At 37.7% G+C, this 19,119-nt stretch overlaps 1 protein-coding gene across 3 annotated transcripts in view; it reads left to right on the forward strand.

Annotated features, from left to right (window-relative positions):
* LOC133559272 (cilia- and flagella-associated protein 46) overlaps positions 1–19,119 on the forward strand; it is a 113,605-nt gene that overhangs the window by 24,979 nt on the left and 69,507 nt on the right. For all 3 annotated transcript variants that reach the window (XR_009808131.1, XM_061910879.1, XM_061910880.1), the window contains exons 16-25: positions 2,777–2,901; positions 3,548–3,663; positions 4,042–4,148; positions 9,329–9,535; positions 9,629–9,818; positions 10,701–10,850; positions 14,694–14,798; positions 15,398–15,579; positions 18,575–18,706; positions 18,860–19,025. Coding sequence is in view for 2 of the 3 variants with exons in the window: in XM_061910879.1 (XP_061766863.1) it covers positions 2,777–2,901; positions 3,548–3,663; positions 4,042–4,148; positions 9,329–9,535; positions 9,629–9,818; positions 10,701–10,850; positions 14,694–14,798; positions 15,398–15,579; positions 18,575–18,706; positions 18,860–19,025 (1,480 nt within the window). In the remaining variant the exon portion in view is untranslated. The remainder of the gene's footprint in view (positions 1–2,776; positions 2,902–3,547; positions 3,664–4,041; positions 4,149–9,328; positions 9,536–9,628; positions 9,819–10,700; positions 10,851–14,693; positions 14,799–15,397; positions 15,580–18,574; positions 18,707–18,859; positions 19,026–19,119) is intronic.

Genomic DNA, 19,119 nt, shown 5'->3' on the forward strand with positions numbered 1-19,119 from the left:
CAGGCGGGCCAGGAATGTACCGGCACTCTTTTTTTACGAAGCCACACTGTTGTAACACGTGCTGAATGTGGCTTGGCATTGTTTTGCTGAAATAAACAGGGGCGTCTATGAAACAGACGGCACTTAGATGGCAGCATATGTTGTTCCAAAACCTGTATGTACCGTTCAGCATTAATTGTGCCTTCACAGATGTGTAAGTTACCCATGCTTTGGGCACTAATGCACCCCCATACCATCACAGATGCTGGCTTTTGAACTTTGCGTTGATAACAGTCTGGATGGTTCGCTTCCCCTTTGGTCCGGATGACACGATGTCGAATATTCCCAAAAACAATTTGAAATGTGGACTCGTCAGACCACAGAACACTTTTCCACTTTGCATCAGTCCATCTTAGATGATCATGGGCCCAGAGAAGCCGGCGGTGTTTCTGGATGTTGTTGATAAATGGCTTTCTCTTTGCATAGTAGAGCTTTAACTTGCACTTACAGAAGTAGCGACAAACTGTATTTAGTAACAGTGGTTTTCTGAAGTGCTCCTGAGCCCATGTGGTGATATCCTTTAGAGCAGGGGTCACCAACCTTTTTGAAACCAAGAGCTACTCTTGGGTACGGGTTAATGCGAAGGGCTACCAGTTTGATACACACTTAAATAAATTGCCAGAAATAGCCAATTTGCTCAATTTACCTTTGAATAGGTAAATCTATATATATAAAAAAATGGGTATTTCTGTCTGTCATTCCGTCGTACATTTTTTTTCCTTTCACGGAAGGTTTTTTGTAGAGAATAAATGATGAAAAAAACACTTAATTGAACAGTTTAAAAGAGAAGAAAACACGAAGAAAATGAAAATTAAATTTTGTAACATAGTTTATCTTCAATTTCGACTCTTCAAAATTCAAAATTCAACCAAAAAAAACAAAGACAAAAACCAGCTAATTCGAATCTTTTGGAAAAAATAAAAAAAATAATTTATGGAACATCATTAGTAATTTTTCCTGATTAAGATTAATTTTAGAATTTTGATGACATGTTTTGAATAGGTTAAAATCCAATCTGCACTTTGCTAGAATATATAACAAATTGGACCAAGCTATATTTCTAACAAAGACAAATCCTGATTTCTTCTAGATTTTCCAGAACAAAAATTTCAAAATAAATTCAAAAGACTTTGAAATAAGATTTAAATTTGATTCTACAGATTTTCTATATTTGCCAGAATATTTTTTTTGAATTTTAATCATAATACGTTTGAAGAAATATTTCACAAATATTCTTCATGGAAAAAACAGAAGCTACATTGAAGAATTAAATCAAAATGTATTTATTATTCTTTACAATAAAATAAAATAAAATTCTTCAACATTGATTTAAATTGTCAGGAAAGAAGAGGAGGGAATTTAAAAGCTAAAAAGGTATATGTGTTTAAAAATCCTAAAATCATTTTTAAGGTTGCATTTTTTCCCAAAAATTGTCTTTCTGAAAGTTATAAGAAGCAAAGTAAAAAAATAAATGAATTAATTTAAACAAGTGAAGACCAAGTCTTTAAAATATTTTCTTGAATTTTCAAATTCTATTTGAGTTTTGTCTCTCAAATAATAAAAAATGTCGAGCAAAGCGAGACCAGCTTGCTAGTAAATAAATACAATTTAAAAAATAGAGGCGGCTCACTGGTAAGTGCAGCTATTTGAGCTAATTCAGAACAGGCTAGCGGGCTACTCATCTGGTCCTTACGGGCTACCTGGTTTCCACGGGCGCCGCGTTGGTGACCCCTGCTTTAGAGATTGATGTCGGTTTTTGATACAGTGCAGTGTGAGGGTTCGAAGGTCACGGTCATTAAATGTTGGTTTCCGGCCATGTCGCTTATGTGGAGTGATTTCTCCAGATACTCTGAACCTTTTGATGATATTATGTACCATAGATGTTGAAATCCCTAAATTTCTTGCAATTTGCACTGTGAGAAACGTTGTTCTTAAACTGTTTGACTATTTGCTCACGAAGTTGTGGACAAAGGAGTGTACCTCGCCCCATCCTTTCTTGTAAAAGACTGAACATTTTTTGGGAAGCTGTTTTTATACCCAATCATGGCACCCACCTGTTCCCAATTAGCCTGCACACCTGTGGGATGTTCCAAATAAGTGTTTGATGAGCATTCCTCAACTTTATCAGTATTTATTGCCACCTTTCCCAACTTCTTTGTCACGTGTTGCTGGCATAAAATTCTAAAGTTAATAATTATTTGCAAAAGAAAAAATGTTTATCAGTTTGAACATCAAATATGTTGTCTTTGTAGCATATTCACCTGAATATGGGTTGAAAATGATTTGCAAATCATTGTATTGCATTGATATTTACATCTAACACAATTTCCCAACTCATATGGAAACGGGGTTTTTATCTGTTATCTTCATTAGCACCCTGAAATGGGACAATCGGTAAAAAATGGATGGATGCATGGAAATTTATTACCGCCTGTGTTTACTGTCCATTAAATACAAATATATTTGATTGACCGTATTGGTACTTTAGGAAGTAGAGCTTGAAGGGGTGCATATATGATTCCATTTGAAATGTGGACCATTATAATTGGCTGGTTTGCTTTACCAAACAATGTAATATACCTCAATTTCCTGCCCAAAGTCTTTCCCTTAGTATTGTGTAATGTTCAGCTGTGTATATTTCTTTCTTTTCATTGCAAATGGAGAGAACCTGATTGGTGTTCTACAAATAACCATGTTGAATGGTTTAAATGGTGACATTGTATCTGTTCTTGTTTAGGCTAAGGCTGTGGGCAACACTTGCAAAAACAGCAAGAAAACAGGAAGTTTGGGATGTGTGCCGAGTCGCTTGTCGATTCTGTTTGCTCTATGATGAGGGACAGTTGAAGATGCCCAAGTGTCACAGTAAGATGCTCAATGAAAGAATTAGATTTCTGAGGAAAAGAAATATCAAATAGACATGCGGGTAAAAACGTTAGTATGTTTACTGAGTTACAAAAAACAATTTACGATTGTTTTATATTGAAAGCAGATTTACACACATTGTAATTACTCAATATTATTTTTTGTCTTAGTTGCCTCTGTCTGGAATGTTTCTATTTCTGTTGGAATATTTGTTGGTAACTTCTAGTCGACAGTTTTCAGTGTTGAACCTGATTTATTGAATTATTTATGGTAGAACAAATTATTTCAATAAAATGACCAATAAATGTTGGGGAAAACTTGCAAATTAAAAATGAAATGTCTGATCTTAATTTGAACACATGCTGTGCTTGCTGTGTATTCATGTACTGCATACTCATTAAGTCCGTATTTGTTCTGCAATATATGTCATCTTGACAAATGAAAAGAGGTAAAGTACCATTCAAGTATAACATTTCTTCATTATTTAGGACACCGCCATGTATTAAAAAAGTTCCCGGTATAATTTTGCAGGGAATATATATTCACACCTTAAGCTTTAATAATACTATGACCTACCAGAAGTAGCTTTACTGTAATTGGTTTTCTATGTCACAATATGTTTATCTTTTATTTCTTTGTCATGCAGAGTCTAGATGCTCGGATGAAGACACCACTTCTGAAATTGTTAGCAGTTGTGAAGAAAATCAACCCTGTGTGAAAAAGTTGCGTCTTTTAGCAGAAATGTGTTTTATTACTGCTGAGGTATGTGAGTACACACTAAAAACTATAATTAAGAATTTAATAATAATTATTGTTAATAATTCTAATAATACCTACATATCCTTTCACCATGTGACAAGCTGCTCTCACAGGAAATTTTCTGTACCACTCCCTCACATAAAGGGCCTGCGTCAGTAGCGTCTCATTTGCATATAACCAACTACTTCCTCAAAGTATTTTTTATTCTTGGTTTATCTTCGCTGCATGTCACATCTCTGAACTGTTTTATTTTTCCCAAAAATAATATGTACATGCATGATATTATTTTGTAATGTTAAAAGGGACAAGTGGTAGAAAATGGATGGATGGAATAAATCAATGGTTGTAAAGTTACAAATCAATGGTATCTGTCTTGCTAAGGCTACCATCAAAAAGATACAAATGCAAGGTGTGCAGCTCAACAGCCCAGCAGTCCATCCACAGAATGGAAGTGTTTCTGAAGATGATCCACACTGGGTTATTTACAGGTAAAAACCCAACAACAACATTTAGATCTTGGTTATCAAAACTAGGGCCGATACCGATTGGAGTAGTCAAGAGGCCGATATTAATTTGCAGTAAAAGTTATTTAAACATGAATAGCATGTGTCAGTAAACAGCCAGACAAGGCTTTAAGTTGTTTTCGAAAAATTACTTTTTAGAAAACAGCAGACCAGTAGCAACATATTTAATAATGTTGTAGTTATTTAAGCAGGAAAAAAAACTCAGAGGATGTCACAAACCCCTTTAGTACGTGTGTCTAAGAGGACCATCAACATTTGCATTTCAAAATATGGGAAATGTCCTGAAAATTGGTAAAATTATGGGATTTTTCTTCATCACACTAACTTGCAACCAAATTATTTGTATAGAATTTTATGATTTTACTACATTGTAAGGTTACCCTGTGAGGAACCCTGACATATTTGTTGGTTGATAGGTGGAAGTTGATTTTGAACATGTATACAGTTTCACTATGACACATCACATATTTTACATATTTTCAATTCTCTTTACAACTTGTCCGAAAAGGAATGGAAAGAAATTAAGCTTATTAAATCCCATCCCTTTTCCAATTCATAGCAATTACTAACACAAAATGATCAGTTTCTGTTCTCGATTTGTAACACAATTAACATGAATGATTTCTAAATGGTATGACTGATATAAAATACATGATTTCTAAATAAGGCAAACATTTAGATAAAACAATTTCTGGGATCAGATGAGACATGTATCAAGCAGCTGGCTGACAATTTCTTCTTCAACGTTACATACATGACCTGCTTCCTGCTCTTATTTATATATTATATAAGTCTCCTATTTGTCAATTTACACAAAGTATGGATTTTTGGCAGAGATATATTTTCTGTCATCTTCATGTCCATTCATTTCTGTCACGTTATTTGATTTAATTACATACAAATTTGCGACGCTTTCACACTGCGAGTGTTGCGGACCAAGGCTTCTCGGTCGATCGCTGTAGTAGCAAAAACACAGCACAGTTCTGCACAAAGGAGCACTGGTTACTGCTATGAACTTACTCGCTACTTATCACAATTTTCTTTTTCAATATTAAATAAACATTTGTGATGGGTAGAGGGTGTTGTGACAGCACAGTTCCACACTGGGGCAATATTGCTCTATTTATTTATTATATACATCAAATATACATTTTAATAAATAATGAACAATATAATAAATAAACTATATAATGGAGTGTGACTAAATTCAAGAGTGTATATGGTGTAAGACTTTGTGAAGCAGTTATCTGTTGAGTGTTAAAAAAGGATGTCTGTAAGCAGGCGAAAGATCCAGGGGCAAGAGAGAGACCTCGGAGTCCATGTCCAGGCGACGGGGGTTCAAGGATCAAGGGAGGGTGTGTAGATCCAGGGCAACGGAAGGAAAACACTGCGGGCACAAGGGAGAAGACAGGGGACAAGACAGGGGACAAATCAAGCATGGCGAAGAACACGGAGGGCAAAGAGCTAACGATCGCTTACGGTACGCCAACAGAAGGTTATACCGGCGAGGGATAGTCGGTGGTGTAGGCTTATGAAGGCAAGTCTGATCATCTGCACCAGGTGTTCAGATTGCTGATCGCCCACAGCCTTGCCAGCATGAGGGCGTGACGCGGCCAACGCGAGTAGGGGCGTGTCTCTGCACGATACCAGCGTAGGCGCTGAAAGACCCAACTGCCGGAGAAAAGCAAGTTTGAGCCCGTCCTGTCACAATATTGGTACCATATGTGTATATATTGTTACCATATGTGTATATATTGTATCTGCTGAAGTATTGATGTTGTAGTTGTAAACAAATATATGTATACTGTATTTTTCGGACAATAGAGCACACCAATTTATAAGCCGTGTCCACTTAACTTTAGAAGAAAAAAGTTTTTTTCCATATAGTAGCCGCACCGAATTATAATACGCAGATTTATATGTTGCAAAATGTGTTATTTACACAGGATGATTCTGTAAATGTTTATTTACATACCTCAATTGTTTTGAAACGGTGCCGGTAACACGGCATTAAAACAGGTAATTAAACAAAACAGCTGCGGAAGCTAACTCTCCAATCAGCTAAACCGTGGTCATCCAAACTACGGCCTGCAAGCCATGTGGGGCCGGAGATGTCACAAGTTTATTAAGGAATCCGGCCACAGGTAGATTTCAATTATTTTTTAAAGTCAAATTACACGCAAATGCTTTTTTACCATCTTGTGGACAACCTGAGTAATTTAGGCAATCGACCCATCATCAAGCTTTGAAAGGAGGAAAGTGCAAGAATTACTCATATGACCCAATGCAAACAACATTAGTAATGGTGCAAAAAAATAAATAAAAATCGAACCAACAAAATGCCAACAGACATGGTCACTCATAACACAATTTGCAGATGTAAAAAAAAAATCAGAATAACACCCATTTAAATCCATTACAAAGCATTATGGGAAAATGCAAAACACTATCTCCACACTTATCCATGTTTAGTCAGCTGCTTGATATTTCTGATTGATTACAAAAATATGCAGAGGTTGTCACGGAAGTAAACAAGGCATCAGTCCAACTTTCACATACTCTTAATATCCAATTTTATGAATAAATAATTATATATGCATTATATTAATATAATATGCACAGCTCTCTCGCTCTCTCTCTCTCTCTCTCTCTCGCTCTCTCTCTATCTCTCTCTCTCTCTCTCTATATATATATATATACATAAAATGAAAAAAAATATATATACATATACATATTTATATATACATATTTATATATATATATATATATATATATATATATATATATATATATATATAATAATGTCCAATGCGGCCCCCAGGGCAAAACGTTTGGACACCCCTAAGCTAAACAGACTCAATACCTCCACAATGACGTCTTCTTGAGTTTACTGAGGAATTTGTGAAACTACACAGACACTCGGAAATGTGTTAGCATATTAGCTAGTGCTAACGATGTAGAATCATTACATTATGATAACACGTACAAATATGCGTAAAAACACTCCTACAGACATCACACGTGACGGTTTGTGAATTGTATTTATATAGCGCTTTTTCTCTAGTGACTCAAAGTGCTTTACAAAGTGAAACCCAATATCTAATTTTTACATTTAAACCAGTGTGGTTTAAATGTAAACCATACTGGCCGCTCTACCAACCGAGCTATAACGCTTAGTAAGTATGAACCATTTTAATTATACTGTAAAATTTACAAACATTGCACCTGGGGATAGGTTGATTGGCAACACAAAAAAAAAAATGCCCCTAGTGTGTGAATGTGAGTGTGAATGTTGTCTGTCTATCCGTGTTGGCCCTGTGATGAGGTGGCGACTTGTCCAGGGTGTACACCGCCTTCCGCCCGATTGTAGCAGAGATAGGCACCAGCACCCCCCGCGACCCCAAAGGGTAATAAGCGGTAGAAAATGGAGGGATGGATGGATGCTTCAAGTGATGAATGAGAGTTCGCTATGGATGGCTAAAATACTAGAGGCACTCCGGTTGGAAAAAAACAAAAATCTGGTAAATAGAAACACTCCAGCACCGGCAGTGAGGAAACTCGTCCAACAGATGGTGCCAAAGCACAAATAATAAAAACACCCACACAATGTTTTATTTTTTTTTTTTTTTTTCTATATGATTATTTTTATAATGTCCGCCAGCGAAGGAAAATCCATAAATTAGCCGCTCCGTCTTGTAAGCCACAGAGTTTATAAAGTGTAGGAAAAAATGAGCGGCCTATATATACATCTATCTATATATATATATATATATATATATATATATATATATATATCTATATATATATATATATATATATATATATATATATATATATATATATTTATATATATATATATATATATATGTATATATGTATATATATATATGTATATATGTATATATATATATACACACACACACACACACACACACACACACAGGATTCACAGTTGTGCTGATAACTCTGACATTTATCCTCGTAGCTTGCTAGCTTGTGTGCGCAAGCTTTCTGAGCCTCTTATTTTGTTCGCGCAGGAAGGATGAAGCAGTATTTTCATTGTGAAAACAGGAACTATACAGTCTGTCTATTGCCTATTGCCGGTTGTTTTTTCTCCATACTGAGCTCGTAGCAGCCAGTGTCATCTCACAAGATCCTCAGATGCCGTGAATGTCAATGAAGTGACGTCATAGTGAAGATTGTTAATCACAAATTTTCAGGTCTGTTTTTTAATGCTTGGCTGGCGATCGACCGACACACCGTTCGCAATCGACCGGTAGCTCACGATCGACATAATGGGCACCCCGGGTCTAGAGTCCCTGTTTATTCACCTGAATCAGTGCAGATTTGGCGGTATTTTGAAAGGTTTAGAGGCAAATGTATAAGTGATAAAAACATTTTTTAATGCGATGATTGGATTTTTACACTCTTAAGAATAATATATGGTTTTAAGATTTATAATCACCAAGACATTACTACTTGCTACAACCTCACTTCATTTGACGGTCGCTGTATTTAGAGAAGAAAAGAATGGAGGTACATAATATCTTTACATCTGTTGGGTCCACAAATTAAGCATTAATCTGTGAAATGTATAGTTGGATTTATTCGTTCATCGCTCAGTAATGTAACATATTTGATTGACGTAACAAGTGCCTTGCTGCTGTAAATGTCACGCAAATGAGAAAAAATTAAAAATATGTTTGTAGTTGATTTCCTGCTACAAATATTAGACAAGATGGCGATTCCAAGCTGCTGCAATGAATTTTTCCGTATTTTGGCGGGCTCTTCTTGTAGAGTCAATTTTTGGGGTCGAAATCAATTAATTCGGGGGCAGCTTGAAGTAAAGTCGCTGCTCCTCCACATCTAGAGGAACCAGATGAAAAGGCTCCGATATCTGGTTGTTCAGGGAACATGCGACTGGTATGGGGGACACGACAAAGACTCACGATACGTTGGAGAGACTATGTCTCCTTAATGGCCTGTTACACCTTCGAAGTAGCTGGACGGAATAGCTGGGAAGAGGGAAGTCTGCCTAGACTGCTGCCACCACTATCCAACCCCAAATAAGCGAATGAAGATGGCAGTAGCCAATGGATGTATACATTTTTATATTGATATTTACTTTACCCTACCTCACACAGGGACTGGATCCAGTTTTTGTCTGCTTATGCCTCCTCTACTTTCTTGCGAGCAGCTGAGCTTGGCACACAGATTAAGGAACCGTGGCTTGTCGCAAATGCATCCATTTACTCGTGGAACTACAACAAGCACTTGCTGGTTAGTGGAGACTATAAATGTCTCATTCCCACATTCCAAAGCCTGGTAGAGATGCTCCAAGAGTCCACTGGGTAGGAATGATTTGTACATTGTTTTGCATAACTTACTTTTGATACTACTCAATTTTTCTCAAATCATTGAGATATTTATTTTGTTCTTTCTAGTAATCGTGCTCTGTTGGTGCTACTGTGTGACGTTGTGGCTCGAGGTTTGATCCAGCATCTGGAGTTACCTGACACTGTGGAGCAAGCCCCGCCACAAGACAAGGGCAAAACCAAATCTGAGAAGGTGACTTCTGTCCAAGCTGGTATGCTCGACCCTGATATTCTCCAGAAAGTCCACAAAGCACGAGAGGTATGTTGGTGTGTGTTAAGTGGCAGTGTTTTATTGCGCCATTGTTATGATTTCACGTGTTTATAAGCCTGACATTGTATTACTTTTACTATCCATCCATCCATCCATTCTCTACCCCTTTTTTCCCTTTCGGGGGCACGGGGGGCGCTGGCGCCTATCTCAGCTACAATCGGGCGGAAGGCGGGGTACACCCTGGACAAGTCGCCACCTCATCGCAGGGCCAACACAGATAGACAAACAACATTCACACTCACATTCACACACTAGGGCCAATTTAGTGTTGCCAATCAACGTAAAATCAAGCAAAATTACAATGTTTAGGATTATTGAACCTTGGTCATGTTTGCATGATTTTTTATCAAACAGTGGATCAAGAGGGATGTCAACACATGAGGACTCGGTGTTCACAACACATTTGCCCAGGTTCCTGCAAAAACAGACACCTGCTAGTCTTCAAAGAGGAAATGTCTTGTCCTAATGCAAGAATTTAAAAAGGTCACTCTACTTCCTTTCTAAAACATTTATTAAGAATTAATAATAAAGTAATTCCTGTGACCTTGGCAATATTTGACAGAATTTTCAGTCAAAGTCAAAATTGACCCAAACCATACTGTGAAGGCAAAAAATATGAACAGCATATGTATAGGGCGGAAGCGGTAGTATGCACAGGGAGAACAGATTTAACTCTCAATCTCTTGACTGTGAAGCCACCAAATGCTTCCCACTAGTTTACCCTACACCCAAACTGGAACTCAAGTAATTCACTACATGGATAAGAGTTTGCAGTGCAACAACAAGCCTGCTGATGACAGGTTGAATTTCTGTTTAATCAGCTTTTAATTGCTGTAAATCATATACAGTATCACCTCTTTGTCCCCACAGCTTTGTGACTACGCCCTGACCATACCCATCTGCAACCCCAGAGGGGAGACAGTTCCAATCGCTGTACAGAAGCAAGTAGTGGCCACCTGGGTGCAGATCAAGAACATCCTGCAGCAGCAGGCTGGCGGCAATGTTGACATGGATGAAAAGGTGCCATTTTACTTCTCAGACCGGACTAATCTATGTTAATCATGGGATAGGATTGGGGCCGAAATTTGTCTTCATTTACTGATTGGCTGATGAGCTGTTAATCCCAGCTGATCTTTACCAGCTGTGTCTAAGCGTTAACATGGCCAAAGATTGTACTTACTTGAAAGATTACTTCAAGAGGGATGCAAGCTCAAGAAGTCACAATTATATTTCCAGATTACTTGCTATACATGAATTCCAGGAAGGTGTGTGTCCTGCCAGAACATCTGCTTGAACTTAACAGCAAGCTGAAGGCATTGTCTAAACGCCGCGTCTAAATGGGGGTTCACACATTGCCGGTTTAGATGGCTGTTCATTACAATTCGGATATTCCCCGTGCTCTGCCAAAGACCGAATTAACACCGATCACAAAACCTGAACATCCGTCACTCATTCGCCATCTGAGAACCGCGGAGAGTAAAAATATAATCGAACATGTCAAAAATGTTGTAACTGTCTTGGCGGTTTGAAATTGGCCATTTTTAAAATGCCTCTCACCCTGTAATTGATGTATTTCTGCCGTATAAGATCCATGATAATACTGTGTTAACAACGTCCAAATCCTCCTGTCACATTTTCCTCCCGGACATTCCTGACGTAAACACGGTAATTATACGGATGTGGCAAAGTTAAACAGGGAAGCATCCCGGGTTTGTAACAGAGCTACACAGAGGCACTACGTTGATGTAGAGATTGGAGAACCCGGCCATTTTTTTGGGAAGATTGCTGATAACACTGCAGCAACTTGCGTTGGCATAGTGTTCAAAACATTATAAACAAGGCTTTCCATCATCATTCAGACACGATTCACAACAATTTGAGAAATGCAGTGAACCACCATCTATGACTGGAGGACCAGAGGAAAAGGAATGGCTAAGCATGGTAGACACACCGTGCATGACAACACATGAAAGCTAACCATTAAAGCTTCAATGTAAAGTAGTGTTGAACGATCCAGATGTCGATACTATTGATATCCGGTATAGTATTAATATATAAATAACAATAAAGTGATTAGATTTTTCTTTGGTAATATTTTGGTCGTTTGTTATTGTGTATAATTATATGGATACAAGAAGACTTTGAGAGCAAAACCCAAATACTTGTGCATGCAATGATCGCATTGTCAACTCCTCTTAATTTGTCATTTATTTATAGCACATTTGGGCACACACATTGATTAAGCTTAGTAAGAGTTCAACCAAGACCCTTTTTGATCGTTAGTAGGTAGTATACATATGTTCCACTTGTAAAAGCAATATGACCCAGTACTTTGTTAACTGCATTATATGACAGGTCTTGTCAACATTAGTATACTTTCATTTACAATTTAAGCTCATGCTTTATTATGAGTGCCACCAAAACAGTGTTTTTGCAACAAATCAAGAAGAAAAAATATGTATTCTTTTGGAGGCAGAGTTCATCTCCATACAGAAAGCTACAGTAGATCACAGATAGCAGTGCATCCAAACTATAAGTTTCCGCTTAATGTTTTGTGCTGTCTAACTAAAAAAAGAGGCGGAATATTTCTGGCCAAAACTACAGTACATATTTCAAGCACAAAGAAGCATTGAAAAATACAGTAGTCTCTTTTGTTATTTATTTAACATGCTCAAACCAATTGACTGTGGTCAAGAAGATAAATAGTGTACAGGTAGAAATTCTAATAAATTAATACAGTTAAAAAAACTGTTCTTGCCATGGACTCCCTACTCATATATCTTGTATAAAATGGAGTATTAAATAACCTTGTTCATTGGCACAGCAGCAATGGGAACAGATGAATAAGCTGCTTGAAAGAGATCCTGAGTGTCACTGAATGTGTGCATTGTAGGGATGTAACGTTAAAATCTCACGATACAATGTTATCTCGGTTTTTATTGTAAATATTTTTAAACTGCAATACTCAGATATTTACAGTACCGTTACACAACTAGTGCATTGCTCCCTAAAATACGTCTTCTGCCTGCATTTACCTTTTTACTACAGGCTGTTGGATCAATGTTAATGGTTACTGTATATTAATATATTTAAGTTTGTGAAAAAATTGCAGGGGAACATTTTCTTTTTTTTCACTCTTATGCAACAACATTTTTACAACCCTTTGCAGTTACTCTGCAGACCCCTTAAGGGTCCGAAACCTCTGTAGAAGACCTCTGAATTGGATTGTCATGCAAACGTTAGGATTTTAATTCAGGCCAAGAGATGATTTAAAGGCTCAGGACATTTTAAATTACAGTAATTGGCTATCTACAACATTTGACAATTTTTCAAATGTAATTAGTCTTTCTGTAAGGAGTTTGAATGTTCTCCATGTGACTGCGTGGATCCTCTCGGAGTACTCCGGCTTCCTCCCTCCTCCAAAGAAAGACACCTATGGATAAGCTGATTGGCAACACTAAATTGGCCCCAGTGTGTGAATGTGAGTGTGAATGTTGTCCGTCTATCTGATTTGGCCCTGCGATGAGCTGGCAACTTGTCCAGGGTGTATTCCACCCTCCCTTTCGCCCGAGTGCAGCTGGGATAGGCTCCAGCCCCTCCGCCACCCTGAGAGGGACAAGGGACAGGAAATTGATGAATGGTTTATGTAATTAGATTCTGACTTGAGTATTAGCTCTAAGCTGTAAACTATAATCTTAAATTATTAACTACATTGATAAAAACACAATAAATACATTCTTATATTAACATAAGAATTACCTTTTTCATGAAAACTACAAATTAAATATAAAGAAAAATTCTGTTTTAATATATTGATTTGCACTTGCACATTTAAACCCTTACATTGGGTGGCAAATAGTGTGACATTGTGGAACATTTAATTTTGTTTTCGGTGTGGCACAATTCTTTTTTTGTAATGTTCTAATGCGGGACATGGTTGGTTTCATATTTACAGTACTGTTTGCCACAGGCCAATACAAACAAGCCACAGGCTATAAATGCCTTCACAACCAGACTTTTGAGACCCCGAATGTGCTGTAAATTCTGTACTAAGATCCCCAATATCGCCTTCATGATGCACTGTGTAAACAATGTAATTACGCTTACCTTTTCCACATTATAGCATTGTATTCACAGCCTTGTGATAATGTCAATGTCACATTTGTCTGTGATGCTCATTAACAGTGGGATACATATGATGTGGGGATTGCAGTTTTATACATTTGTCAAATTGACTGATGAGGCACCATATTCCTACAGCACTTAATTTGATATATTTTGACGTGAAACCAATTAGATTGTTTCTAACCAGGCTAAGTGAGAACTCAGTCTTATAATACATGGCGTTTATAGTATATAAAAATATAATCTGATTATTGTATTTTGAAATGTTTTTGGATTGAATAGCAAGTTGTGCATTATCAAAAAGGACCTTTATGCTGTGATTAATATTTAATACACACAGTAATTGGGAAATATAATTTTATACATCAAAGGTACATGTTTGTCTTACAGCAAAACAACACCAACCCACTTTTTAGCATGATGCACTTTACCACTATAATACTGTAACAATGTGTTGCTAAATATGCATTTTAACATTCAGGTGTTGAGATCAGTCAGTGAGTGGATAACTCATAGTCAACTTTTAATATGTGAAGAAATAGTGATATATGCCCAACAGGTGCTGCATACAACAAACTCTAAGACTCCATCCATTTTCTGCCGCTTATTTCCTTTGGTGTCCCGGGGGGCGCTGGTGCCTATCTCAGCTACAATCGGGCGGAAGGCGGCGTACACCCTGGACAAGTCGCCAACTCATCGCAGAACTCTAAGAATTACTTTCCAAATTTGCCTTGTCAGAATGAAGAAATGTCACCAATGACTCGTGTGCTGATTCAAGTGGAGATGCTCCAGTCCAATAAGACGCCCAGTAACTTGGAGAGTTATGATCCCAGTCTCCCAACAGTACGTACTCGTATCTTCATGTTTTGCTGATATACAGCCAGTAGTTAATAGATCACAGCAACACATTCTAATATGCCCCTACAGCTGTCTTGCTCTGATTGTAGGTTAATAACATCTACTCAGTAGTTCACCCGCTTTAGACATATAGCCTTTATTTCTTCCCTTGGCTACTTTTCTGTTCCATTTGATGGTTGTACTTCTTCTTTCTTTTTTCTGCCCTAAATATATACTTTTAGATTTTTCTGTGTCTGCTCTTTTCCCTGTTGCATGCCAGCATTACTTAACAATGTCTCACCTCTGCATCCTTTATTATATTCCATAATTTTAATAGGCCTTTTACTGTCTTTTTTTATGTTCCTTCTTTATTCTAAATCAACGCTTATCCCACTCTTATCCTCATTGTCCTTCATCGGTCCCCTATCGCTGTCTCTGGCTGTAACCATTTTTGTCCCACTGGTTCTCATCCCTTGTCTAGATAATTCCTTCATGGTATTTGTTTGTGCTTTTCTCCACTTTTGTCCAATAAACATAATCCCTTGCCTCCTTTATCACAGTAATGTCTTACATATTTCCTTTTGTTGCTTTTGTCTTTTACAAAGCTGGTGACCATGGTGTCCAATGGCAACTGGACTGATACTGTGGTGGAGTTGCAGATATGGTGTCAACTTGCCACATTCTGCCACCATGCCAAGGAGTACCGCTTAGTGTTGAACTGCACTGAAAAAGCGATGCAGCTTGAGGATGCTGCAGCAAGATGCCTCAGCTCCACTCCTTGCCTTTTGTAAGGATACTGACCTATCTGTCATATTATTACAATACTGTATCTTCAGAGTAATAGACCCCCAACATGTGTATAGCCTTCATATCAAGCTCAATGTCTTTTTATGGAATTCATACATAAAGGAGTAGGTGAGTTATTTGCTTGCAAAGCTCCACCGGGGTGCATGGGCTTATTTTGCAGAATAGCAGTCAATGGTCTTTAGAAAGTATTGCTTGTGATGTGGGCCAACGGTGGTCAGCCTCTCAGTGAGATTGTGTTGACTCTGCATGTTCCCATAAACATGCAAGTTAGGCTAGTCATATACTATGAATTATCCATAGGTGTGAATGTTAGTGTATGTCTATATGTGCCCTGGGATTTACTTTCGACCAATTTAGGATGTAAGCCTCTTCCCCCGTGATAAACTCTAGCTCCCCCTTGACACAACAGAGGCCTAGCTACAAATGTATATTACTGATTTGCATGTGACATTATGTCTGGTTGCTATTGTCTTTGATACAAGCACAATGAGTCAATGGAAAGCAGAGTGAAAATGTGCTGTTTTTGCTTGTGGAAATGGTTTCAATAGATGTTTTGGCTTTAAGGTAAACAGATAAACAAAAACACAGAATGGTATTCAAGTGCAGTCAAAGTTTGCAGTTACCACTTTGTCACTTTCTATATGAACTTAAACTGTGAAATCCTAAAATTGTTCTATGTACTTTTCTTATTCTCCATATATTTACATATGAGCAGTTTTATTTATGAATTGGATGCATGCATTGTTCTTGCATCGGATTTTTAATACAATGTTTAGCCACAAGAAAATATCTCTAAATAGTTTCTCGTATGCTGCATATTATATAGCAACGACATACTGGATTTTCCTTAATATTGTTGGAAACCAAACATTTTTGAATAACAGGGAAACAGCTGAATAGCTAAACAATGAGACACAATATTAAGTTTACACAATTAAAACAACTGCAGACATGAATTATAAATTACGATAAAATAGTTGGCTCGCAAACAGGAGAACAACTGCACAAACTAAACTTCCATCCGATCAGTGTGCATAACCACTTATTCTCATGGGTCACGATCACTGCAGTAGACGGCAATTAAATGTTTCATAATGCACGATTAAGTCTGACATTTCTTTTCATTGCTGAATGCTTAATTTGTGGACACAGCTAGATGTAAAGAAATGACGTGTCTCCATACTTTTGTACTCCTTGTGAGTGTAAGAGGAGTGTTTTCGACTAGATAGTTTGAACAGTCTACTTGGGTGATGATGAATCTTATACTGTAAAGTATGTATTTGTAAGAATGTATGGATCAATCCCATTACATTCACTTCTTTTTTCATACTATCTGGCTTGTATATACACTTCTAAACCTTTTAAAAACAACAAATTTGGGCACTACTGCAAGAAAATAAACAGCAGTGTGTGACCTGACCACCATCTGTAACCCGGAAATGCCTTCAGGCATACTTGCCAATCCTCCCGGATTTTCCGGGAGACTCCCGAAATTCAGCGCCTCTCCAGAAAACCTCCCGGGACAAACTTTCTCCTGAAAATCTCCAGAAATTCAGGCGGAGCTGGAGGCCACGGCCACTCCAGCTCCATGAGAACCGACTCAGCAATGTTGTGACCCTCTTAAATAGGACAATACTGCCATTTGCTGTACATATAATAGAATAGAACACACTATATTGAACCCTGGGGGATATTGAGCACCGCAGTTTACTCACAATTAACTATGGTAATATAATATAATATATGTAAGATATTATATAAACAACTTTGAAGCGCTGAACTGGTTTCATTAAATGTCTTTATTCAAAGATATCAGGAAATGCTGACATGCTGAACGATCATTACCAGCAATGATCATGTTGATTTTAACACAATCACACGAGTGAAAGCAGTGCAGACTTAGTCAACAGCCACCCAGGTCACACCGATGGTGGCCGCATAAACAACACCAACACTGTCACAAACATGCACCCCACTGTGAACCCACACCAAACAAGAACAACAAACACATTTCGGGAGAACATATGGCCTTTATTTCTTCCCTTGGCTACTTTTCTGTTGCCAGCGCAACATAAACACAACAGAAACAATACCCAGAACCCTTTGCAACACCAACTCTCAACGAACCCAGCTAGGTGGGGGCTGTGTAGCGTATGGGAAGAGTTGGTGTTGCAAAGGCTTCTGGGTATTGGTTCTGTTGTGTTTATGTTGTGTTTATGTTGCGTTGCGGTGCTAATGTTCTCCCGAAATGCGTTTGTTGTTCTTGTTTGGTGTGGGTTCACAGTGGGGTGCATGTTTGTGACAGTGTTGGTGTTGTTTATGCGGCCACCATCGGTGTGACCTGTGTGGCTGTTGACTAAGCGTGCATTGCTTTCACTTGCGTGGATGTGTTCAAAATTAACATGATCACTAAGGCTAGTAATGATTGTACAGCCTGTCAACATTCTTGACATCTATGAGTAAAAACATTTAATGAAAACCATCCAACGCTACAATATTTACAATAAATTAAATATATATCGCTGAAGTACACTGAAAGTAAAGTATTTGATACATATTCAGTACATATTATTTTATATATATATATATATATATATATATATATATATATATATATATATATATATATATACACACACACACATATATATACAAAATATATATGAAATACGGTACTTGCCTTGGTGAATTATACTACGCCCCTCTTAACCACGCCCCCAACCACGCCTCTGCCCCACCCCCAACCACGCACTCCCACCCCCCATCTCCCGAAATCGGAGGTCTCAAGGTTGGCAAGTATGCCTTCAGGTCAAGTGGGTGGAGCCCAGCAATGAAGAATGAATAGATGGATGCTTGTAATGTCCTTCTTGGAATGTATTTATTTATTCTTTTTATCAATGTTTGGTGTTCAGGGGGGGGATTTGATTTATCAATGGTTTCTGATTCATGGCTAATTTATCTCTTCACTTTCTTAGGTATGGCTTACCTGCAGTCAATGAGATGCTCAGCAGTGCTGCTTGTCTGAGGGGTTTGAGCACAATTCACGAGTCCATTGGAAATTTACATATTTACATGACAGGCATGGACATGCTTCTATCTAGTGTCAGGTACTCTCCTTGGTTTACATACATACTAACATAACTTAAAGTCTGTATGGAGCTATTTCTGTTATTTTTTTGTAATTATTTAGTTACTCAACACAGATGTGAGACATAACATGGATTATGGCCATCTTGTGCTGTGTTTTCTGTCATTCACAGGTATGCACAGAAGGCTGGGAGTCCAGAACTTTGTCTTCGAGCTGCCAGACATTACTGGAATGCTTGTCTACCTCTATCACAGTCACCTGAGGAAAGGCACCAGCTTAGAGAGCCACTGGAAGCAATTCTCAATGCACTCATCCTCATTTTCACGAAATATACAAGTGTAAGAACACATGCACTCACATACTGTACATTGTTGATTTAGTTTTTCAAAGTGAGATTTGAACAGGGACTGGAGCAAATAAAGGCTTCTAATG

This window comes from Nerophis ophidion, linkage group LG09 (genome assembly GCF_033978795.1).
Source record: "Nerophis ophidion isolate RoL-2023_Sa linkage group LG09, RoL_Noph_v1.0, whole genome shotgun sequence".
Taxonomy (NCBI): Eukaryota; Metazoa; Chordata; class Actinopteri; order Syngnathiformes; family Syngnathidae; genus Nerophis; species Nerophis ophidion.